Source organism: Pecten maximus, chromosome 2 (assembly GCF_902652985.1).
Source record: "Pecten maximus chromosome 2, xPecMax1.1, whole genome shotgun sequence".
Taxonomy (NCBI): domain Eukaryota; kingdom Metazoa; phylum Mollusca; class Bivalvia; order Pectinida; family Pectinidae; genus Pecten; species Pecten maximus.
In genome coordinates, this window is record NC_047016.1 from 7,097,380 (window position 1) to 7,124,359 (window position 26,980).

The following is a 26,980-nucleotide window of genomic DNA, read 5'->3' on the forward strand; positions in this document are numbered from 1 at the left end:
GATTATATTTCATGAGCTGGAAACACCCTAATTTCACAGGGTTTTTTACCTTACTTTTTCTGATTAGGTTCACAGGTATAAAACCCTGCTGATAATTATATATTGTATTATATAATGTCCCTTTATGACAGATGAATAATATGTAACTGCATGGACTAATCTTAGTATTTTAATTATAAATATATATGTAACAGAAATTTTGATATTTTCATGAGCTGAAGGAGCTCGAGGCCCAGAATGAATTACAATTGTACATATATTGTGGATCACCTATTGTCCTCGTTCACATTGTCTTATACACAAAGATATTGGTCTCCTTGCTTGCCAACACAATGACGTATGATAATTGCACTATGTACATTTCGTATTACCCTAAAATTATACCTAGACATAAATTTTACTTTTGTTGACTGAATATAGAAGGATAGATGTATAAATATATCTACATAAAAATCTTACTTTTGTTGACTGTATTAGAAGGATATAGATTGCACTTAAAACCCTAACATATTTATAGATTATTTATGCATGCAAATCAACACACTATCCATATTCACCATAATCATTTATCCAATTTATCCCACCGAACAATTCCAATACTCTAGACAGCTATTAGTTGTCCTTGACCTTGCACCAAATACTATACCACATGTATCTAAACACACCCATCCCATTTAATACCATGTAGGGAACATGAAGATTTTTTTTAAAGTATTGAAGTGTTTGGGGTTCAACCCCCCCCCCCCCCCAAAAATGAATGAAATAACAAGAATATTATCTTCCTGAATTAAAAAAAAAAAAATCACTGGTATATTTTCCCAGTTTACCTGCTAAGTAGTTTGTAGCAATCTTTGGATCATGTGGAATAACACTGACACCTACCTTAACCTTCCGAGTCTTGGCCAACGGTTGTGTGGGCCCCTTAACACCAGCACCAACAAATTTGATCTTGCAAGGCTCAATCTTTGTTGGTATATAGCCCTCTTGGTAAGGATGATTCTTCTTCTCTTCTATTATCGAAAGGTCGAGAGGAGGAACTCCATTACTGGCAGCACTTGTAGTAGACGCCGGCTTTGTTGCCGGTATCATGTTAGAATTGAACACGGCAGAGGGACTATTTCTTTTCCCTCGTATAAGGTCATCTATGCTTGATGACCCAGTGTTGTTCTTTTTGGCAATAACATTTTTACGAGTTTTATCTAATGCAGTTTCTTCATTAGATTGTCCTCTTTTCTTTGGCACTGGGGATGATATAGCTCCATTCATGAGTCCTTTTGCCCTAAATTGACTGGGTTTTACTAAAGTGTGACTTGTTTCATCATCACTATCGTCTTTGTCATTGTTTTTGCTCTCTTGAGACACATCTTTTCTGTCTTTCAAGAATCTATTAGCAATAATTGTAGGGATTCCCCTGGTTGGTCTCCCACTAGCACTGTTGAGCTCTTCATTCTTTTGGTTCAACACACCGACCGGTTCAAAGTTACTTGTTTTGGTGGCTGGAGTAGAACCAGCATTGGATGTCATTGAAGACTTCTTGCTTTCATCTTGTTCCCGAGATTTGAGCTTATTGTTATCATTATTCTGACTTGATTGTACTACTGGAGTAAACCGATTTGTTGTAGGTTTTGGAGGTGGTTCAGCTTGCACCATTTGCTTTACCTCCACATCAGCTTTAATTGCTGATGTAGTTAATGATCTCCCTTTTGGAACTGAAGCTTCTGCTTCAACTTTCTCTTCTTTTTCTGAAGCTTTAGTGTGATCCTCTTCAACTGAATTTGAATGGCTTAGTTTTCGTGCCATTGCTTTTGGCCGAGGTGGAGCACGCTTCTTTTCTGTTTGATTTGGAACTTTTTGGTCAACTGTTGAAACAGGTACTATTGATGATGAATCAAATATCTGTTTTTGTTCATCTGGAATTTTCGGCTTCTGATGCATTTCTGTTTGAGGGGGAATTGGAGCAACGCTTTTCTTTTTAGGAAGTTCTGGGTTAGATTTTGTTTCCATGTTTTCCATCCTGCTTTCAGACACTTCAGAATATTTAACAGACGTTTCCTTTGATCTTGAGGTATCTGTATCTTTTTCATTTTTAACTGTTACACGTGAAATGTTCCGTGGAACAGTCTTTCTTGGTTTCTGAACAGGAATTGGCTTAGGTCCTGTAGCTATAATGGCATTGGAATCAAATATGGATTTCATTTCACCAATATTTTTCTTCTTTGTCATAGGAGAATCAAAAGCTTTTGGTGGCCTGCCAGGTATGCTGCTTACATTCTCAATATTATCTGTAGATTGTTTGTCCTTAGAAACTGATGTTGACTTATCCTTTACAATATTTTCAGTAGATCTGACAGGCATTGACACAACAGTAGCACTTTGACTGAGTGAATCATTGGTTTCAGATGATACTGTTACCTTGGTAATTGGTTCTGATGTTGAACCTGGTTGTGAAAGAGATGATACACTTGGTGTTGGATGAAGAACAGAAGTCTTAACATCATCTGAATCCTGTGAGCTTGACATCTCTGCTGTACTTAATGACTTATCTATAGCTGGTGGCTTCTCTGTCTGTGGAACCTGTGGTTTTGACCTTGACACTGGTGGTTTTGGAACTGATGCAGAAATGAACTTTGGTGACCTTGGTGCATCAGGAAGAATTTTTCTCCTATTGACCTTTGTGTTAGCTTCAAATAATGTCCTAAATGTTGAAACTGTATTAGGTTTCGGAAGTTCACATTCCTCATTTTCACTTTTTAAATTTTTCACATCCTGTTCATCACCACTTTTTGGACTAGCAGGAGGTTTGGGAGGTTGTTCAATGATTATGATGTCATCTGAAGAAATTTGCATCTCTGGAACTCGTGGTTTGGGCGATTTTTGTTCTTCCACACTTGAGCTTGAATCTTTCCTGACCACTTGTGTTTTGTTGGTGATGATTTTAGGTGGCTTTTGCAGTGCTGGCTTTACTGTACTTGTCACATCGCTGTCATCTCGGAGGCTTTTACTGTCAAAACTATTTCTTTTACCATCAGTACTGCTCCGCGAACTTTTAGAAGCATCAGTTTGACTGTTATTTCTCAGATAACTTTTCTGATAGGGTGATTTTACTGGTTCTGTTTTTTCTGGTTGTAAAGATCCCCTTCCCAGCAGATTATCCAGGCTTCCATATCGTTTAAGCCTAGATGCAGCACCTTGAAGAGTGTTTTCATGACTTGAAAGTGAAGTAAACTTTTTACGTAATTTCTCCACTATACCAGAGTGTGGACTATAGTCGTTTAGTTCTTCCTCTGTTGTACAAGTACTGACACTGTCGCTGCGTGATAACTGGGGACTTTCAGGAAGTGAATCACTTATTAACTTACCATGCGGATGTGTGACCCCGCCAAGCTCCACGAAAAACGGGTTGCTCTGTACATGTTTTAAATGTGTATTGTCAATAGCCACTTTACCATTCAAACTGGCCTTATTCGCCGAGGTAGATGTCTCCCTATCTTCCATCATATCACTTACTTCCGTAGTGTCGCCCCCTAAACTAAACTTCACTTTACCTCCATTTCCCTCGGTAGCTGTCTGGGGGAAGTTATTGTTTACATGACTAGACCTACTATTATCTACCGAGGAACTACTACTGGATCGTACATGATCTCGAGGTTTACTGTTATTACTGTTCGGGTTCACAAAACTTCGTTTCCATGTTGGAATGTCATTTATGTTGTTATACTTATCGTTGGAATGTCCTCCCGGTTCACCTGAATCATCAAACACACGTCCATTTTCCATAATGTTCAGCTTCCACGGTGGAATGGAAGCCACTTCTACCATGCCAGTCATCAATACGAATGTTCTGACACCAAATTCATAAAGGAAACAATAAGATATCCCCGATGAGTTCTCTCGCTCTTTTCACAGACAGCTCATTTTATCCCATGACGTCACATCTGTTAGGTGCGAACCCAACATTCCTAAAGGTGAAGGTCGTAATACATTAATTCTAATCAAGTGTCATGTCGTTTTATTTTCCCGAATAAATGAACATTCATCTTTGCATGTCAAAAAAAGTTATTAAAGCTCTAGTGTTGGTGGGATGATAGGTCAGCCTGGCTCAAGTCTAAGATTACAAATGACTCGCATTCCAGGGTTGACCTTGTTTCGTTTTACCTGACCCTTTGATCAATCGATAATATTACAGGTATATTTAAAAATTCTAGCTTGAACAACAAAATTGAGGATTTGATAAATACTTTTGATATTTTTGATATCGTCACATGGTGACTTTTTCAGATTTTAAACAGAGACAACAAAACATGATTATTACCAATGGAAAAGAAAAACTTCAACCGGAAACAAACGGACGACGGAAGTAGTCTGCGAAGCCCCGTTTCCATTAGCAACGTCACACAGAGAACGACGCCAGTCTGGTGGTTTGTAGAAATTGTCAATAATTTACCAGCACGTATCGGGATACAGAGACCAGTTGGGCTTTGACAGCCATTGTTTGTGTACGGAGGCGAGGTGTTTAAGCCACAAACATGCTGGGAACTAAAGCAGCTACCACCATAGGACCTGAATCGTGGAGAAACAATACATTGAAAGGGATAAAAATATCTCAAACAATTGTTCAAAAGAGTGACAAAAGTTGTGATGTTGGACGGGCATTAGACCCTCTACCTCATCTTCGAGATACAGTAGCCCAATTGAGCAACGATGAAATTCACAGATATACGAGAGAAGTTAGAATTGTGGTAGCCAGACTTAGGGAGAGTCTTTTGGACACAAATGAAGAAATTAAAGCCCTCTCCAGGGGGAAAGAAGCACTTGAAAAATCATTGGAGCACACCAGAAAAGACATCAGGTTGAATAAAGACAGTCAAGATATACGAGTATCCAGGCCTTCAAAAGAAAGGGTAGGTTGATGTGATGAATGACATTTAAATTGAACTTTCAATATTTTAAATGTGCTCTTTATTATCTTTTGAGGTCGACTATTCTGACCCCATAGGAAACATGTTCATAGATGATAATAATGACAATGGGACTGATATATGATAACCTTTGACTTCATTCTTTATCATAGTGTACATGATTTAAAAACAACTACATTGGGCACTTAAGAGGTGCAGCATATATATAGGGCACAAAATCAACAAAAGAAATTTTAAGGAGCTCCATGTGGAGATACAAAATAAAGGAGATCCAGAAGCATACTGCTTAATGTTGTTTTGCCTTGTCTGGCTCTGTCTGTTTTCTGGAGTTTGGTTCTGAGTTCAAATTCTTGTCTGACCTGTCATTTTATTTTTATATTTTTTATAATGAATTAATACTTTATCAGCATAATCTCTAAGGAAATGGTTTACACTTCCCTGGATAAGGAGGGTCATTGGCACCCAATAGGTAAGAAGTGATGAATGAAGATTGCTTTTCAATTATTACAGCAGTTACAGAACCCATATAATTAGAAAATTGTGACATCACATCATTAAACTGAGTGGCAAACCCCATATCTCTGACTGTCAATGGAAGTTTGACATTTAGTACAATCATCCTTCAGAACATAGTCAGTCTTTGTCAGATGTTGCTCGGAGCTGGTCAATTTTTCTTGGCTAAAAGTAGTTGAAATAATATATAAAAAACAAAATGCTTAATAAAACCTGTTTACAAACAAGTGTGAAATTAAAAGCATCTGGAGTATGATTTAGAACTGTTCATTGAAGACCACAATGTTGCCATTACATGTATGAATGATCATACATTTTTTGTTTTCTTAAATTTTAGCATTACTAGTCTATGTTTAATTTGTAAGACAACATAAGAGTTTTCTTTTGATCACTGGAGCAGGACATGTTGCTGGAATCCACCACTTCATAGGTAGAAAAATATTAATTGGTTGAAGTTTTGCTACAGGTTGAGATTAAAAGTTGTAGACAATAATTTGTACAAATTGACATTGCTGGTACATGTAAATGATCTTAATTAGAGAAGCAGCATCAATGAAGTAAGGCCAAAATAAAAATGTAGTTGGTTTGACGTAACCCGCCCGACCCAGAAAAAATGCACCGACTCAAATTTTTTTATTGTGAATAATAAAATATTGTCTCTGTTTTTTAACGATGTGACCGTTCCGGATATTTATGTCTGGAAGTTGCTGTGGAGGTTTGAAACTACTACATCTCCCAAACCCAAATAAAGTTTGTGTGTGTTTCTTTTGTTTAAGAACACAAAATAAATAATATTGATTTCCATATTCTGGTTTGTTTTCCTATCAAAGGTTGAAAATCTGTTTTCAGAACTGAATAAAACAAAATTCAGCCCTACCTACCCATATGTAAGACCCCCTGGCCGGGTTACAGCAAACCAGGATGTTTTTAAAGAAGGCCTAAACCATTATTTTGTTTGTTTTTTTATTAATCTGGAGCAAGACTCTCAGGGATCACCCTTACATTATTCTTAACCCTGATGTGGGTATGCTTTCAACAGTAATTCTATTGATCCAGCAGTGAAGCATTTTCATGTAGAGGCCTACAATGTATGTGTGTATAACAAAAGCCTTTATTATTGGATGCCAGCCATACAGGACTTTCAATGCGTTTATTCAGGTATTGTATTTACCTTTTAAAAGAATGGTATTATATAGCTAGTATGGCTTTTAACTGTACAATTACAGTCGTCCAATTGTTATTTTGTCACCTTTTGTAACGCAGACTATTTAATAGTAACACAATTCAATACCATAGAAACTTTTATTGTAAATGTTTTTCATCTTTGTGAAAATCTATTACATCTTCAATTGTATTATTCTTTGGGTAAATTATTTGCACTTATTTTGATCATTGTATACGTATACCTGGTAAATGGGAAAATATAAACTTAATCCTGGCTTAAAGGTATTTTTCAAAATACATTGTAGTTCAAGATATATTCTGTATATATAATCTATAATGTAGGATTCAAATTCATGCTTTTTATAAAGTTTGCACAAAATCATTAACCTACATTCTAATGGAAATTGTATAACTCAATTAATTACCATTTCGAAAGGAAACATCATTATGATATTCAATTGGTGGAATTTTTTTTTTATAGATGATTGATCTAGCTAGATTGAATTAAAAACTGTGTTAGCCGCACAGTATGAAATATTTTGTATACATGTAATATAGATATATGAAAATCGTCAGAAAATATTACCTTTGAAAGCAATGAAATTGTGATCCCAGCATGGTTTGAAGGTTTTTAACTAGTTTCCTAAATATGCTAGGACTTTTGGTCAGAATGTCAAAAGTACAGTATAAATCAATACAGGTAAAACAAACCTGTAAATGATTAAAACTGAATTAGGCTGACTGATATAGATCTGTCAAGTACAGCCTGTTATACGGGCTGTATGTTGCTAATAGCACTCTGTGGCCACTTTACAATAGTTGTATTGACTGTCATTCTGAGTAGATTTGCTGGTAAATTATTCAAAACCAAAATGTATCCGGCATTAATTCATTTGTAAGTAGTGCATGCCCTCATTATATGAAAAGGCAGTCAGATGTTTCCATAGGTAGCTGGGACATATACTATCTTTGCCTTAAATTTCATGAAAGTGTGAAAAACGTATGTCTAAAAAATTGAAGAGAGAGATAATGAATGCAGTGACCAGACCAAACACTCTGTAGATGATTGCGCTGATAAATGAGCTACATATACTAGCTGTTTAATGTTCTCAGTTGGTAAATCCAATGTAGTTTTGCTACAGTTTCTTCTCTCCTTCAGCAAAGTCAATCAAAAATGGCCAGATTGGGACAGAGATTTCAATATTAACCTCGGTTATACGTATACACTAACCGATTGATGTTTTGGCCACTGGTGATCAGTCTGTTATATCCCTTATTTTCTTAGTCAGCTCTCAAAGTCCATACTTAGTGACTGACCAAGTTGTCTTTATAATTGCGGTTTACATGCACTCGCACATAACATTAAAATAAACAGCAATGTAACAGACTGGAACCTCTCTGAATTCTCTATCAAGATGGTGTATAACTTTTGTTCAGAACTGAACTGGAATCATCCATCTACTGTAGTAAAATTAAGGCAGTGAAATGGAGTTTGGGTATTCAGACTTTTAAAGATTACGTGAACAAATTATCACACAGGCCAGGAATTTGTACTTTAGGAATATTATCAAAGGGAGATAATCTTATTTGGGTTGATGCTGTGTTAGCGTGTATAATAAATACATGTACATGTACTTTTTTCTGTCAATTGTTTTACCATTTTATTTTGAGTACTTGATCTTGAGAATGATAAGTACATAAAAAATAGAACCTTTTTATATAATTCCTTAGAATTCATTGATGTTAAAACAATTATATTATTTAGTACCAGGTAATTATAGTGGTAATATGGCATAGTTTAAATGTCATGAGTGAACATGTATGATTTATGTGTATCTTTATATGCAAATGATGAAATATTGTATTTGTTTCACTTCATATCTCAATCATATCCAATAATATTGAGTAAAAAATATAGACCTGGTTACCTCGATTGTATGGCCAATGGGCTGTTAATTATCACAATATAAGTACCGTTAATCAAAATACAGATAGCAGAAATTTAGAGAGAAAACAGATTCATGTTTTATATGTAACATGTAGCAAATTTTTGTCAATTATCAAATGGTTATTTAACTTTTTTTTACAGCTCTTTGTAAAAGCCAACCAACTTCGCCTTTGATAAATGTACAAAGAACCTTGTAATGACCAATTAATATCAGGTTAATTAAATGTAATTTATGTATTACAAGTTACAACAATTATGAAACCAGCCTTGGTCCTATGAAAGTAAGCAGGCTCCAATTGGAAATACATTAAAAATCACCCAGATTATAATTATAAATCAGCGACAAACTGTAAATAATATAGTGTCTGTATAGGGACAGACATAACACTTAAAATGGTATCAATGTAATATATTGAACCAGATGCATGATGCTAAATGAGGACAGATAAGAAAAACCAGCAGAAAATATCAAGTATTTAAATGATAAATAAAACAACAGATAAGATTATAAAATAACAGCAGAAAAGATAAAGTATCTATAAATGATAACAAGCGGCCCAACAGGCCTTAACTGTCATCTGACTACCTTGAGTACATCATACTACTATAGCAAGTAAATAAAGAAACATTTCTTGGTGCGAGATCGGAAAGATGCAATATGAGGCACAATGGACCTGTATCACTCACCTGACTCTACAGCAACTTTGAAGTTTATCTAGGTCATTTCTACAAATACTTTGCTGATTACCACTTTATTCAAATATCAGAGTAGGCTAGGTTTATTCATGTCAATAGATTTTCTAGTCCTTCATTCCAGCATACTTATAATGGCCAAATATCACATAACGGAATCTCTTTGCTATCGAGAAATCATTGTTAAATGATTTAAGCCTATTTGACCCATATGTGACCTTTAATGTATACGTAGGTGTAGGTCATTCATTTGAACCAAACTTTGTAGCTCTTTGCCTGAGCATGCTTCAGGCCTAATATCAAGTCCCTGGGCCTCTTGATTATTGAGAAGAAGTTGTTTAAATATTTTAGCCTATTCGACCTCTGTGACCTTAAATGTAGGTCAAGGTCATTTATTTGAACAAACTTGGTAGCCCTTAATTCAAGGAAGCTACACGCAAAATATCAGTACCCTCCTCACTCTTTAACTCTGGTTATCAAGAAGAAGTCATTTAAATTAAAAGTTTACAGACAGCGGACGATGACTACAGTTTCTCTTTGTTGCAATGAAATCGGCATGGTTGGCAATGGTTTCACTGCGTAGTACCGCTGTAATCTTAGACGATCTGATATTACTTTTATTAGGCTCACCTGTACTCCTTAACTACCAGTACCACCAGCTGTGTCAAGGTTGGGACTGTAATTTGTACCTGTTGGTACATGTATCAAAGTAGATGTACTAGGTACCTGTAATTATATACGACATTTAATGTAGTTAATGGACACTTCCATTACAAATATTGAGTATAATTGTAAGGATCACTCAAATGTTTCTTTTTAAATGTGCCAACCTCTAAAAAATAACAGCTAAGATTATAAAACAACAGCAGAAAAGATAAAGTATTTAAATGATAAATAAAACAACATATGAGATTATAAAACAAAAACAGAAAAGATGAAGTATTTAAATAATAAATAAAACAACATATGAGATTGTAAAATAACAGCAGAAGAGATAAATCAACAACAAAAAATAAAGGAAGTAGTTTGATAACGCTCCTAAAAGTGCTACAAAAAGATGGCAATAAAATAGCATCCAGATACACAGTTATCAGTAATGAGGTAACGACTGACTGGTCGTAACCAACATAAACAAAATCATTGTCTGGTTACCACGCCTATAGCTAATGAGGTGATCTAATTAATTATTAAAAACAATTTCCCCACACTCCAATTATTTCCTGTCCCAAGTGAATTAGCTAGAGCCATACACCATACCAATGGTCTGTACAAGGGCCCAAGGAGACATAACTTGACCAAAACATATATTTCTAGCTGATATAGATTAGTTAGCCATCACAGACTGAGAGGAAGTGTTAGTTAGCCATCACAGACTGAGAGGAAGTGTTAGTTAGCCATCACAGACTGAGAGGAAGTGTAATAAGTCTGCCCGGTTGTTAAGACTGTATCATATAATGATACCAACACCATTTCTAGTGACATTTTTTTACCATTGATATTTCAAACATCCTAAACCTGACATTCAAAACTTTAACAACTCAGATTCAGGAACAGCAAACATGAAGGGTGGAATACATTTATGGACACAATGCTGTTGGTACTTGTATGTATATTGAACTGATAGTCAATTAACAAAATCTTTTAAGAAACATCTACAGTGTGTGGAGTAATAATATCTAGTGTACAGACATCATATATAGTTTCTCTTTGTTACAATGAAATCTGCATGGTTGGCACTTGGCAATGGTTTCACTGTGTAGTACCGCTGTAATCTCTGACGATCTGATATTACTTTTGTTAGGCTCACCTGTACTCCTTAACTACCAGTACCACCAGCTGTGTCAAGGTTGGGACTGTAATTTGTACCTGTTGGTACATGTATCTAAGTAGATGTACCTGTAATTATATATACAACATTTAATGTAGTTAATGGACAATATCTTCCATTACAAATATTGAGTATAATTGTAAGGATCACTCAAATGTTTCTTTTTAAATCTGCCATCTCTTTAAGCATCATAATTTTAAGAAATTTATCAGTATACTTCTTAAAATGGGATTAAAATGAGCTATCCCAAATAAGTGAGAAAACTATTGCATGATTAAACAAGTGGTAGTCTCTATAACCAAATCTAGATAGAGGTACAATACAATATACTGATACTGGTAAAAAACCTTACTCTATAGTCTCTATAACTAATCTAGATAGAGGTACAATACAATATACTGATACTGGTAAAAAACCTTACTCTATAGTCTCTATAACCAAATCTAGATAGAGGTACAATACAATATACTGATACTGGTAAAAAACCTTACTCTAGTCTCTATAACAAATCTATCTAGATAGAGGTACAATACCATATACTGATACTGGTAAAAAACCTTACTCTATAGTCTCTATAACCAAATCTAGATAGAGGTACAATACAATATACTGATACTGGTAAAAAACCTTACTCTATAGTCTCTATAACAAATCTAGATAGACTCTATAACTAATCTAGATAGAGGTACAATACAATATACTGATACTGGTAAAAAACCTTACTCTAGTCTCTATAACTAATCTATCTAGATAAAGGTACAATACAATATACTGATACTGGTAAAAAACCTTACTCTATAGTCTCTATAACTAATCTATCTAGATAAAGGTACAATACCATATACTGATACTGGTAAAAAACCTTACTCTATAGTCTCTATAACCAAATCTAGATAGAGGTACAATACAATATACTGATACTGGTAAAAAACCTTACTCTATAGTCTCTATAACCAAATCTATCTAGATAGAGGTACAATACCATATACTGATACTGGTAAAAAACCTTACTCTAGTCTCTATAACTAATCTATCTAGATAGAGGTACAATACAATATACTGATACTGGTAAAAAACCTAACTCTAGTCTATATTACTAATCTATCTAGATAGAGGTACAATACCATATACTGATACTGGTACAAAACCTTACTCTATAGTCTCTATAACAAATCTAGATAGAGGACTACAATACAATATACTGATACTGGTACAAAACCTTACTCTATAGTCTCTATAACTAATCTATCTAGATAGAGGTACAATACAATATACTGATACTGGTAAAAAACCTTACTCTAGTCTCTATAACTAATCTATCTAGATAGAGGTACAATACAATATACTGATACTGGTACAAAACCTTACTCTATAGTCTCTATAACTAATCTATCTAGATAGAGGTACAATACCATATACTGATACTGGTAAAAAACCTTACTCTAGTCTCTATAACTAATCTATCTAGATAGAGGTACAATACAATATACTGATACTGGTAAAAAACCTTACTCTAGTCTCTATAACAAATCTAGATAGAGGTACAATACCATATACTGATACTGGTAAAAAACCTTACTCTATAGTCTCTATAACAAATCTAGATAGAGGTACAATACAATATACTGATACTGGTAAAAAACCTTACTCTATAGTCTCTATAACTAATCTATCTAGATAGAGGTACAATACCATATACTGATACTGGTAAAAAACCTTACTCTAGTCTCTATAACTAAATCTATCTAGATAGAGGTACAATACCATATACTGATACTGGTAAAAAACCTTACTCTAGTCTCTATAACTAAATCTAGATAGAGGTACAATACCATATACTGATACTGGTAAAAAAACCTTACTCTATAGTCTCTATAACTAAATCTATCTAGATAGAGGTACAATACCATATACTGATACTGGTAAAAAACCTTACTCTAGTCTCTATAACAAATCTAGATAGAGGTACAATACCATATACTGATACTGGTAAAAAACCTTACTCTATAGTCTCTATAACTAAATCTATCTAGATAGAGGTACAATACAATATACTGATACTGGTAAAAAACCTTACTCTAGTCTCTATAACAAATCTAGATAGAGGACTACAATACAATATACTGATACTGGTAAAAAACCTAACTCTAGTCTCTATAACTAATCTATCTAGATAGAGGTACAATACAATATACTGATACTGGTAAAAAACCTTACTCTAGTCTCTATAACAAATCTAGATAGAGGACTACAATACAATATACTGATACTGGTAAAAAACCTAACTCTAGTCTCTATAACTAATCTATCTAGATAGAGGTACAATACAATATACTGATACTGGTAAAAAACCTTACTCTAGTCTCTATAACTAAATCTATCTAGATAGAGGTACAATACAATATACTGATACTGGTAAAAAAACCTTACTCTAGTCTCTATAACTAATCTATCTAGATAGAGGTACAATACAATATACTGATACTGGTAAAAAAACCTTACTCTAGTCTCTATAACTAATCTATCTAGATAGAGGTACAATACAATATACTGATACTGGTAAAAAACCTTACTCTAGTCTCTATAACAAATCTAGATAGAGGACTACAATACAATATACTGATACTGGTAAAAAAACCTTACTCTAGTCTCTATAACTAATCTATCTAGATAGAGGTACAATACAATATACTGATACTGGTAAAAAACCTTACTCTATAGTCTCTATAACTAATCTATCTAGATAGAGGTACAATACAATATACTGATACTGGTGAAAAAACTCTTTACTCTTCACTTCTATTAGGATATCATGACATTGTATATATATTGGTATGCAACATTTTTTTTCTCCATTTCATTTCAGTAATATTAATTGAATATATTCAGTACATCATGTTTTTATAAAAATGAAATTTATTTCATCCCATGCTTATATGGTTTATTAGTTTGATTGGAAGGTGACTGGCTCTGTTGTTGAGTAAAGCTGTCAGTCTAATGTGTGTCTGGAGTACCTAGTTATAATACAAATACTTCACTAACAATAGCAACCATTCATGGTTACACACCTACAAACACCTAGGTCAAAAGTATGTGTTATTCAGATCGAACCCATGTATGGATTAAGGTTTTTAATGACTAAAGCTATTCTATAGCACCAATTGTTAATCTCTCAATGGAAGTCTGGCAAACAGAGGAGTTGTTCACTTTTATATGGAACCATATCCTAATAATGACAAATTGGTTGTATATGATTACTATCACAGTCAATGAGTGACATACAATGTCAATTATTATGTCAAATTATCAAAACAACGTGTTATGGATCTAATTTGTTCTGGGGTCTCTGTAAAGAAAGACTTCCATTTTCACTCTCCTGGCCTCCCAAAAATATTCACGTCAAAAAATTTGATGGGGACTGCAGTATGTCTATATAGCATGCTGTGGTACAAGATACAAGAAACTTTATTTATTGTCGAGTATTTAGAACATTTTAGAACATATAAGCTTCAAGAACTTGTATTTCGACAAACAAAGGAGTAAAATTGAACAATCAAACACAACATTTTACTGTATATATATTCTATAGGGTACAAAGCCAGTTCTCTGTATAGCATACTGTGGTATATAAGATCTGTACTATAGGGTACAAAGCCAGGTATCTGTATAGCATGCTGTGGTATATAAGATCTGTACTATAGGGTACAAAGCCAGGTATCTGTATAGCATACTGTGGTATATAAGATCTGTACTATAGGGTACAAAGCCAGGTATCTGTATAGCATACTGTGGTATATAAGATCTGTACTATAGGGTACAAAGCCAGGTATCTGTATAGCATGCTGTGGTATATAAGATCTGTACTGTAGGGTACAAAGCCAGGTATCTGTATAGCATGCTGTGGTATATAAGATATGTACTATAGGGTGTAAGGTCATTTCTCTATATATGCTATAGGTAGGAAGCTACAATAGTACAGTAGATGACCTACCCCGGTAGCTATAATGTTGTGTAAGATGAGAAGAGTGTATCAATACGTGAAGGTTGGATATAAGCCAGATTTACCACTATAACAGTTATATATACAATAGTATTACACATTATATCCATATGTTGTAAGATTCATATGTTTATTATACATGTTTATATGCTATTTTAAAACATTTAGTGTTCCATGTTAATAATGCTTCAACTTTTTTATCAGGAACATGACGGGGCTGATGATTTACTCAATGCTGAGCGAGCTCATCTGTTAAACTGTAAAAAGGCATTGGAGGCACAGCTTAAGTCCGTCCAACAACAGCTCCAGGTGAGGCCCCCCTACCGGCTCAAACATAACAATGTCCAGTGTACATTTTGTTGTGTTATGCTTTTAGTTAGTTATTTTATTTCTGGAGAAGTTGGATATTGATGACCTGATATTTATGTAGAGGAATAAGTCTTTTACCAGTTTTGTTTTAAAGACAATTATAATTTATAAACAACATGCCTCCAGTCCTGGTTATAATTTACATGTATTCCATTTTATACCTGTCTACGATAGACTGTATCGTACTCTACAGAAATGACTAAAGGTGTAACATTTGACCTCGAGTTGTCTCTATAGTGATAAACAAGGTATATAGTTAGTGAACTACATCATACTAGCATTGTTATATTTTCTGTTATGGTGGACCCAATGAATGGATTTGGGTTTGAGTTTTAATGATAACATATTATGAATCATGCTACATTTCATTTTAGCTGAAACTGATCATTCAAATGCAGTAATAATTTGGATTGGTATATAGTTTTGTGTATGTAAGATATGTCATCTGTATTGTGTACATGTATAATTCTTAATTTTGTGAACTGGGCATTGTCTAAGTTGTATGTTAACTAACTGTAATGTGGTATATACTCACAATGAACATTTTTTTTGTTGGTAGGTACTTGATGCTGCCCGGCGCCGTCTCTTTGCCACCCTACAGGAAAGGTCACGTGTGCTTGACCTACTGAACCATGCCCTTTCCTCCATCAGCAACACCTCAGGCTGTATGTCAGGTCCAGGTGGACTGCATCGCAGTAAAACCTCCCTGGATGGTCGCTTCTCTCGTCTGGCTCTGGCCACCACACAGGCTGACCCTCTTGGGCCGTTCACACCCGAGGCTGACCAAGCTCTACTGGATGCCGAGGAAGCCAGGTCCAGGAGCGGCTACCTTAGGAAGGAGCTGAAGGACGCCATCGAAAGAACAGAAAAGCTAAAGGAGGCTGCTCACAAGTCAGTCAATGATGGAATCACACAGAAACTCTCGGAGACCATCACATTAAAAGTAGGTGTTTCTTTGGCTATATGTCACTGTAAAATAATGCTACAACCTTTAATTATTACATAATTGCAAAAGGGAAATTCAAATTGGATGGGATCTTTCAAATATAAAAAATTGCCTATGTTTTCAGAAATAAAAGTTAAGTGCGGCAGGATCCATTAAAGAACTTTGCTAGAAGCAGAGCTAACTTACACTTAACATGATTTTGACTATCCCTGCAGTAATCCATTTAATACATGTATAATTGAACATAAATTCTGTTGACAAATCATAGCCCCTTTCACTTTTAATTTACTGGGAGCAATGGGTGTCCACACCAAATGAACAGCTAGATATTATCATAATGTACCATTACTTATAATTACATTGTGGCCATCTCAAGTTTTTTGACCACTCAACCTTGATAAATGGATTGTACATTTTATAATATTATAACCACGTGGAAGTGTATAAAATGTTGACTCTTTGTGTGTGTTATTCCTCATAGCAACATCTGGGGGTCACACTTGGAGAAAACCGACATGGAATCCACAGGGCTCAGCGTTGGTATGATGCCACAGAGAAGGCTAGAGGCTACACCCTAGTAAGTATATATCATTGAAACATATGCAGTATGTTATATATATAAGACACAGAATACTGTGACATCATGGCAGATAAGTTTTAAATAAATCAAATTTATGAATTTTAAATGTCAAATTCATCAAATGTTTTCTCAGTGTTAAGGGTGTTTATCCTATTTTACCAGCAGGGTTATATATATAGTGACAGTACCAACAATGTCCATCTATCTATAGACAGTACCACCTATGACAATGTCCATCTATCTATAGACAGTACCACCTATGACAATGTCCATCTATCTATAGACAGTACCACCTATAACAATGTCCATCTATCCATGGACAGTACCACCTATAACAATGTCCATCTATCTATGGACAGTACCACCTATGACAATGTCCATCTATCTGTGGACAGTACCACCTATAACAATGTCCATCTATCTATGGACAGTACCACCTATAACAATGTCCATCTATCTGTGGACAGTACCACCTATGACAATGTCCATCTATCTATAGACAGTAACACCTATAACAATGTCCATCTGTCTATAGACAGTACCACCTATGACAATGTCCATCTGTCTATAGACAGTACCACCTATAACAATGTCCATCTGTCTATAGACAGTACCACCTATGACAATGTCCATCTATCTATGGACAGTACCACCTATAACAATGTCCATCTATCTATGGACAGTACCACCTATGACAATGTCCATCTATCTATGGACAGTACCACCTATAACAATGTCCATCTATCTACGGACAGTACCACCTATGACAATGTCCATCTATCTATAGACAGTACCACCTATAACAATGTCCATCTATCTATGGACAGTACCACCTATGACAATGTCCATCTATCTATGGACAGTACCACCTATAACAATGTCCATCTATCTATAGACAGTACCACCTATAACAATGTCCATCTATCTATGGACAGTACCACCTATGACAATGTCCATCTATCTGTGGACAGTACCACCTATAACAATGTCCATCTATCCATGGACAGTACCACCTATAACAATGTCCATCTATCTATAGACAGTACCACCTATAACAATGTCCATCTATCTATGGACAGTAACACCTATAACAATGTCCATCTATCTATGGACAGTACCACCTATAACAATGTCCATCTATCTGTGGACAGTACCACCTATAACAATGTCCATCTATCTATAGACAGTACCACCTATAACAATGTCCATCTATCTATGGATAGTACCACCTATAACAATGTCCATCTATCTATGGACAGTACCACCTATAACAATGTCCATCTATCTGTGGATGGGAACTGATGCCCTTGTTTGCCATTCATTATTTAGTTAGTAATTATTCTGGGCTAATCAACAGTTTCATTTGTCTTATAGTTGCAGTTAATACTCAATAGTTATCAATTTTCATATGAATGATGTCACATTTTACCATCAATAATTGCATTTTCAGGGACCAGTGACGAGTGCAGATCTGACCACCAGAGAGAGGCTTGACCGACCCCTAGTAAGGGTGTTCCAGCGACATCCTGGCACGCAGCTACCAGAGGCCCAGGAGGTCATCAAGGTAGGTGTCTCATACTTGTCCACAAACATCTGATACATCTACTTTAGGATAGGGATACAGACTGATGTACTTTAGGATAGTGATACAGACTGATGTACTTTAGGATAGTGATACAGACTAATGTACTTTAGGATAGTGATACAGACTGATGTACTTTAGTATAGTGATACAGACCTCTGATGTACTTTAGGATAGTGATACAGACTGATGTACTTTAGGATACTGATACTGACCTCTGATGTACTTTAGGATAGTGATACAGACCTCTGATGTACTTTAGGATAGTGATACAGACTGATGTACTTTAGGATAGTGATACAGACCTCTGATGTACTTTAGGATAGTGATACAGACTGATGTACTTTAGGATACTGATACTGACCTCTGATGTACTTTAGGATAGTGATACAGACCTCTGATGTACTTTAGGATAGTGATACAGACTGATGTACTTTAGGATAGTGATACAGACTGATGTACTTTAGGATAGTGATACAGACTGATGTACTTTAGGATACTGATACTGACCTCTGATGTACTTTAGGATACTGATACTGACCTCTGATGTACTTTAGGATAGTGATACAGACCTCTGATGTACTTTAGGATAGTGATACAGACCTCTGATATACTTTAGGATAGTGATACAGACTGATGTACTTTAGTATAGTGATACAGACTGATGTACTTTAGCAGGGCCCAGGAAAAACTTTCACAAGCACTCGTCCATCGGACTAGTGGCCTGGTTTAAAATACTCGTCCGACCATGAATTCACTAGTCCGGAAAAACAATCCAATTTTCGTTGAGCCATTTTTATTCAGACATCCTCGGACAACACCCATTATACTTACATGTCACCCGGAACACTCGGAGGTTATCGGTTATCGTACATGGACTTCCGATCTACAGATGAAGAAAGGCCTACTTACCTGCTTTCATGCAGAAATTTTACTATTTTTCGTAATAATCGCACAAAAAAAGAATACATAACTAACAATGCATCGATTGTTAAGCAATTTTATTAATGAATACTGAAATAACATAGAAAAATTCTACTCGTCCGACGGACTAGTTGACAATCAAAGTCACTCGTCCGTCGGCAAAATCTACTCGTCAGGACGAGCGGACGAGTGCTTTTGCCGGGCCCTGTTTAGGATAGTGATACAGACTGATGTACTTTAGGATAGTGATACAGACTGATGTACTTTAGGATAGTGATACAGACCTCTGATGTACTTTAGGATACTGATACTGACCTCTGATGTACTTTAGGATATGTACTTTAGGATACTGATACTGACCTCTGATGTACTTTAGGATAGTGATACAGACCTCTGATGTACTTTAGGATAGTGATACAGACCTCTGATGTACTTTAGGATAGTGATACATACTGATGTACTTAAGGACAGTGATACAGACCTCTGATGTACTTAAGGATAGTGATACAGACCTCTGATGTACTTTAGGATAGTGATACAGACTGATGTACTTTAGGATAGTGATACATACTGATGTACTTTAGGATACTGATACTGACCTCTGATGTACTTTAGGATACTGATACTGACCTCTGATGTACTTTAGGATAGTGATACAGACTGATGTACTTTAGTATAGTGATACAGACCTCTGATGTACTTTAGGATAGTGATACATACTGATGTACTTTAGGATAGTGATACAGACCTCTGATGTACTTTAGGATAGTGATACAGACTGATGTACTTAAGGATAGTGATACTGACCTCTGATGTACTTTAGGATAGTGATACAGACTGATGTACTTTAGGATAGTGATACAGACCTCTGATGTACTTTAGGATAGTGATACGGACTGATGTACTATAGGATAGTGATACAGACTGATGTACTTTAGGATAGTGATACAGACCTCTGATGTACTTTAGAATAGTGATACAGACCTCTGATGTACTTTAGGATAGTGATACAGACTGATGTACTTTAGGATAGTGATACATACTGATGTACTTAAGGATAGTGATACAGACCTCTGATGTACTTTAGGATAGTGATACACACCTCTGATGTACTTTAGGATAGTGATACAGACCTCTGATGTACTTTAGAATAGTGATACAGACTGATGTACTTTAGGATAGTGATACAGACCTCTGATGTACTTTAGGATAGTGATACAGACTGATGTACATTAGGATAGTGATACAGACCTCTGATGTACTTAAGGATAGTGATATGGACTGATGTACTTTAGGATAGTGATACAGACCTCTGATGTACTTTAGGATAGTGATACAGACCTCTGATGTACTTTAGGATAGTGATACAGACTGATGTACTTTAGGATAGTGATACAGACCTCTGATGTACTTTAGGATAGTGATACAGACTGATGTACTTTAGGATAGTGATACAGACCTCTGATGTACTTTAGGATAGTGATTCAGACTGATGTACTTTAGGATAGTGATACAGACCTCTGATGTACTTTAGAATAGTGATACAGACCTCTGATTTACTTTAGGATAGTGATACAGACCTCTGATGTACTTTAGAATAGTGATACAGACCTCTGATGTACTTTAGGATAGTGATACAGACTTCTGATGTACTTTAGGATAGTGATACAGACTGATGTACTTTAGTATAGTGATACAGACCTCTGATGTACTTTAGGATAGTGATACATACTGATGTACTTTAGGATAGTGATACAGACCTCTGATGTACTTTAGGATAGTGATACAGACCTCTGATGTACTTTAGGATAGTGATACAGACCTCTGATGTACTTTAGGATAGTGATACAGACTGATGTACTTTAGGATAGTGATACAGACCTCTGATGTACTTTAGGATAGTGATACAGACTGATGTACATTAGGATAGTGATACAGACCTCTGATGTACTTAAGGATAGTGATATGGACTGATGTACTTTAGGATAGTGATACAGACCTCTGATGTACTTTAGGATAGTGATACAGACCTCTGATGTACTTTAGGATAGTGATACAGACTGATGTACTTTAGGATAGTGATACAGACCTCTGATGTACTTTAGGATAGTGATTCAGACTGATGTACTTTAGGATAGTGATACGGACTGATGTACTTTAGGATAGTGATACAGACTGATGTACATTAGGATAGTGATACAGACCTCTGATGTACTTAAGGATAGTGATATGGACTGATGTACTTTAGGATAGTGATACAGACCTCTGATGTACTTTAGGATAGTGATACAGACCTCTGATGTACTTTAGGATAGTGATACAGACTGATGTACTTTAGGATAGTGATACAGACCTCTGATGTACTTTAGGATAGTGATACAGACTGATGTACTTTAGGATAGTGATACAGACCTCTGATGTACTTTAGGATAGTGATTCAGACTGATGTACTTTAGGATAGTGATACAGACCTCTGATGTACTTTAGAATAGTGATACAGACCTCTGATTTACTTTAGGATAGTGATACAGACCTCTGATGTACTTTAGAATAGTGATACAGACCTCTGATGTACTTTAGGATAGTGATACAGACTTCTGATGTACTTTAGGATAGTGATACAGACTGATGTACTTTAGTATAGTGATACAGACCTCTGATGTACTTTAGGATAGTGATACATACTGATGTACTTTAGGATAGTGATACAGACCTCTGATGTACTTTAGGATAGTGATACAGACCTCTGATGTACTTTAGGATAGTGATACAGACCTCTGATGTACTTTAGGATAGTGATACAGACTGATGTACTTTAGGATAGTGATACAGACCTCTGATGTACTTTAGGATAGTGATACAGACTGATGTACATTAGGATAGTGATACAGACCTCTGATGTACTTAAGGATAGTGATATGGACTGATGTACTTTAGGATAGTGATACAGACCTCTGATGTACTTTAGGATAGTGATACAGACCTCTGATGTACTTTAGGATAGTGATACAGACTGATGTACTTTAGGATAGTGATACAGACCTCTGATGTACTTTAGGATAGTGATTCAGACTGATGTACTTTAGGATAGTGATACGGACTGATGTACTTTAGGATAGTGATACGGACTGATGTACTTTAGGATAGTGATACAGACTGATGTACTTTAGGATAGTGATACAGACTGATGTACTTTAGGATAGTGATACAGACTGATGTACTTTAGGATACTGATACTGACCTCTGATGTACTTTAGGATAGTGATATGGACTGATGTACTTTAGGATAGTGATACAGACCTCTGATGTACTTTAGGATAATGATACAGACTGATATACTTTAGGATAGTGATACAGACCTCTGATGTACTTTAGGATAGTGATACAGACTGATGTACTTTAGGATAGTGATACAGACTGTTGTACTTTAGGATAGTGATACGGACTGATGTACTTTAGGATACTGATACTGACCTCTGATGTACTTTAGGATACTGATACTGACCTCTGATGTACTTTAGGATAGTGATACAGACTGATGTACTTTAGGATAGTGATACATACTGATGTCCTCTTTATGTTGTATAGAATGGTGGAGGTTTACTGCAGTCACTGACAGCTACCAGTAGGAACATTGGGCTGCTCAATCTGGCTAACATCAAACTCCGGGAGGACATCAAGAGCAAGGGTGCTGCTTCATCTGTTGATGCCAGCATCATTCGTCTTCGCAGGAGGAGAGGAGATCACAGATGGACCTTAGGAGCTGCTTTCTAGTTCTATCTACTGCATGTTTGCTGTGAACATTGAATATAAAATAGGTGCAAGGCATCCACAGAAGGGAGCATGTCCTGAGGATAGCTACCACACAACAAAAGTTTATCTAGTCTGTTACCAACAGGTTAAAACAAATACAATACCTTGCTTTTTATTATAATTGCCAAGAAAATTCTACAGCTTTGTTTTACTTCAGTTGTGTTTTGTGTTCAAAACCTTTCTCCGGGGACGTTCTGCATGGTGGTGAGAGTGAGGGAGAGAAAATGAGATTTATGAATCTGGTTTTAGAAAGTATCAAAACTTGTAGAATTTTTTTGGCTATTGATAAGAACTGGATTGATCGATTGACAATTTTGTTTGATAATTTAATGGATGATCACAAACCTTGACCTAATGTTATAAAGTATTATAACTATATATTGTTGGTGTTTTGTTATCAGTATGCCAGTAGACTTGGTATACATTTTATTCTCAGTTAAGATCTTTTAATATTATCAGATTTTAAAACCTCATGCAAGGCTGTAAAGTGTATTTTTATGATATTGTCCTTCAATGTACTTCCATTTATTTTGACACTTTCATTTTTACACACTTATTATTTTATACTTTTTTTAAAACAGAAATGGTGATTATTGCAACCATAAGAAAATTAGAATTCCTTGCATGTCTTTAAGGACCCTGTATATGAGTTACATCAATGACTTACAGTATCATGTTGTATATTCATGGGGAAAAAACTGTATTCTGTAACACAATATTTTTACATCTTATATGTCCATATTATTTCTTTAAAAAGTTAATTAGTAACTTTCTTTTGAAATTCAAAAAAAAGTGTATTTGTTTGTGTAGTATGGGTATATATCAAGCTTTAGTGCTGCACTTTATAGTTCTGTGTCAAATAAAAGCTGTCATCATTTGTTGCTGCCAATTCTGATTGAGTTCAGTATTACAGTGGCTATTATGAGTATTTATTGTTACATGTTATCAGTATTATACATGTTGCAGTACTTAAGCTGCCATGACTGTGTGAGGAATCAGATCTAATTTAACAGTATTTCACTGCTGAACCAGTGCATAGTATTATTATTGTTATTAAGCAGTATTGGAAAATAAAGGAAAATGCCATGGATTGGTTTTTCAATCTTTATATAATTTACTATTTAAGCAGGAATAAGGTGACAAATTTACAAGAACATTCCAGATATTGCTCAAACAACTATTAATTGTTTTTGGTCTTAGATCAAAACATTTACATATTATTGGTATTTTTTCATTTATTCCATTGTTTGCAAACTATATTATATACAATACAAAGTATTTGTTAATTGCTTGTTGTTACTGTAAAAAAACAAATATTATATATTGTTCTGTTCACCATGTAAATACTATATTTATACATGATTATCATTTACATGTGTATATTGATGACCTGCTGTCGAGCTGTGATAACGTTAGTGACATGTTTTTTGTTGTTGAGTTGTTATGCTAAGAATCCTACGTATTCGTATTTTCTTCCCTTTATTTTCTTTCTTTAAATGATTTCAAAAGAATGTGATAGCTTTCTTTATAAAACATTCTTTTGGCACCCATAAAACTACTCAAATTGTAGACTGTGATATAAAAAAATGACCAATTTGCTGTCAAGAATACTGGCCTAGATGAGAAAATATTGCCTTGTGATAAATGTTCATCAGTATTTTGTTTTATTTCAATATTTACAATGAAAATCCTGTTATGTGAACGTTTTATAATTATAATACACAAACTCCATGTCAATATTAGATTAAAAAAATCTATCCTTATTAAATTTTCCAAAGTTTTACTCTCATTTGGTATTTTCTTAATCATTTGAAACTGGCCAACTTTTAACTAAGTAACTGCTCCTTTTGAACAAACATGTAAGAGACAGCATGAGTGTGCAGTTAAAGAGTTTAGAGTTTGATAGTCAGTAGTAATATGGTTGACTCTAGGCCTTCCAACCCTTAATTCACTTCTCTCCCAAGTTTATCTGCACTATATCATTGCACTGCAAACGAACTGTTTTTTTGTTGCACACCTTATCAGACTATTGAGAGTGCTAAATAAAATGCTTGATAGGCATTGCTGGTGTCGTGTTTTCATTGGTTCTTGCATTCAGACATATAGTAAATGTATTTGTCTATGATGATGTGTTCATAGAATCAACAAGATACTTACAGACTCTGCCATTGTGTTGAACTAAGTCACTGCAACACATAATAACCAGTCATTCCTATGCTCCACTTAAAACCTAGCATGTATAGTGAAGATGATGAAAATATTGACTGTACCATGAATTTGTTGTAGGAGTAAATGTTGGATAAAATTTATTTGAAAAGACTATAGTGTCATTTATACACCTAAAACTGGTTCTCATGCAAAAGAAAACATGATCGAGTATTGCGGAGTGGAACAATATAAGCCTGTTGAATGCCATATAGTGTTATATAAACATGTACTATCTTGCATTGAAATGAGATTAGCATCATCTTACGAGTTGTTATAGGTGGCATGCTTTAAACCTCATCCTTTCCTTTCACTACAAAGTCGATGTTTAATTTTCTAACGGTTAGAAGGATACCAGTAATTAGGAGTTAGTAGTCTCCAACTTATTAATCACAACTTGATATCATGATATACACCATGGTTATAAAGCCTACATAGTTTCAAAGAAATCAGTTTAGGAGATCAGACAAAAATCAAATACCAAAACAAACAAAGGGCAAATAATTGTGCAAAAATAGTTGAATCTAATGCTGTTCATGGTTATAAACCCTATAAAGTTTTAAAGATTTAATCAGTTAAAAAATGTAGGTGATCGGACAAAAATCAAATACCAAAATGAACATAGGAAAATTACTTTGTATATCAGAAAGATCCTTAGGGAAACAACTATATACCATGGTTATAATATATGCCATGCTTCAAAGAGAAAGGTCAATTAATGGAGATCGGACGAACAGAAGTTCACATAGGACGGACGATAGCATAAACCAGTTCTCCCGTAAAATTTGACCGGTGTATAAAAAATCAAATGGAGACCTAAACATTTCAAGATCAATACCAGGTATTCATTGGTACCAATGATCAAATTTCATATGACCATGTAAGTCTGATTCGTATGTAACAAATGTGTTGATTACTATAGTAGTAGAATTTATTGTACTGATGAAATCCACCTTAAACATAGTTCTTTATTGTAAGGAATGGTCAGACAAGAGGAAGAGGCTGGGTGTCCAAATATATAACTGTGTTCCAGCTAGGTCAGGTTAGCAGGGCACCGGTTAGCAGGGCACCGCCCTGCCCCTAATTCTAAATCAGAAATGTGCCCCACCCTGTAGTACTGCCCTTTTTTCTTAGTGTACTCCAGTTCCGATTTAATGAAGCCATGCAATATACAGTCAGTGACTAATTGGCTACTTACCTGTATGTACTGTACTGATGGACACTGCCCGGGGCAGAGATCGGTCAGCTGGGGATCGAGCTGGTGTTTATTTAGATTCATTTAACTGTGATGAGTCGATAGGATCTGCTGGTAATCCAATCATGAAGGCTTCTCCAAGAAGGACAAAGAAATATTGGGTGGAAATATTGTTTTACTAATGTGAACAACTGTTGACAGACTGAAAAGAGCCGCCCGATTGTCCTAACGTTACCCCATGGCCACGTTTGGCGCATTGGCGATTGTTCACACATTTCTTCGAAATTTTCGTCATGTGACG

General features: G+C 35.2%; 2 protein-coding genes across 2 annotated transcripts in view; one reads left to right on the top strand and one right to left on the bottom strand.

The window, feature by feature from the left end:
* Positions 1-4,123, bottom strand: part of LOC117315406 (titin-like) — a 71,021-nt gene extending 66,898 nt beyond the window's left edge. The window contains exon 1 of the mRNA XM_033869590.1: positions 883-4,123. Coding sequence (XP_033725481.1) covers positions 883-3,828 — 2,946 coding nt within the window. The 5' untranslated portion in view covers positions 3,829-4,123. The remainder of the gene's footprint in view (positions 1-882) is intronic.
* Positions 4,124-4,378: 255 nt separating this feature from the next.
* LOC117315416 (coiled-coil domain-containing protein 105-like) lies at positions 4,379-25,340 on the top strand. The gene is made up of 6 exons (XM_033869602.1): positions 4,379-4,901; positions 15,270-15,374; positions 15,994-16,377; positions 16,862-16,957; positions 18,411-18,524; positions 23,055-25,340. Exons 1-6 carry the CDS (start codon positions 4,527-4,529, stop codon positions 23,238-23,240), a joined length of 1,260 nt encoding a protein of 419 aa, XP_033725493.1. The 5' UTR covers positions 4,379-4,526; the 3' UTR covers positions 23,241-25,340.
* The last annotated feature ends 1,640 nt before the right edge of the window (positions 25,341-26,980 follow it).

Excerpts from the sequence above, each read along its gene's own strand:
- LOC117315416 (XM_033869602.1), top strand. The coding sequence starts at position 4,527 with ATGCTGGGAACTAAAGCAGCTACCACCATAGGACCTGAATCGTGGAGA. Across the intron at positions 16,378-16,861 it reads CGGAGACCATCACATTAAAA|CAACATCTGGGGGTCACACT; the intron begins GTAGGTGTTTCT and ends TATTCCTCATAG. Across the intron at positions 18,525-23,054 it reads AGGCCCAGGAGGTCATCAAG|AATGGTGGAGGTTTACTGCA; the intron begins GTAGGTGTCTCA and ends TATGTTGTATAG.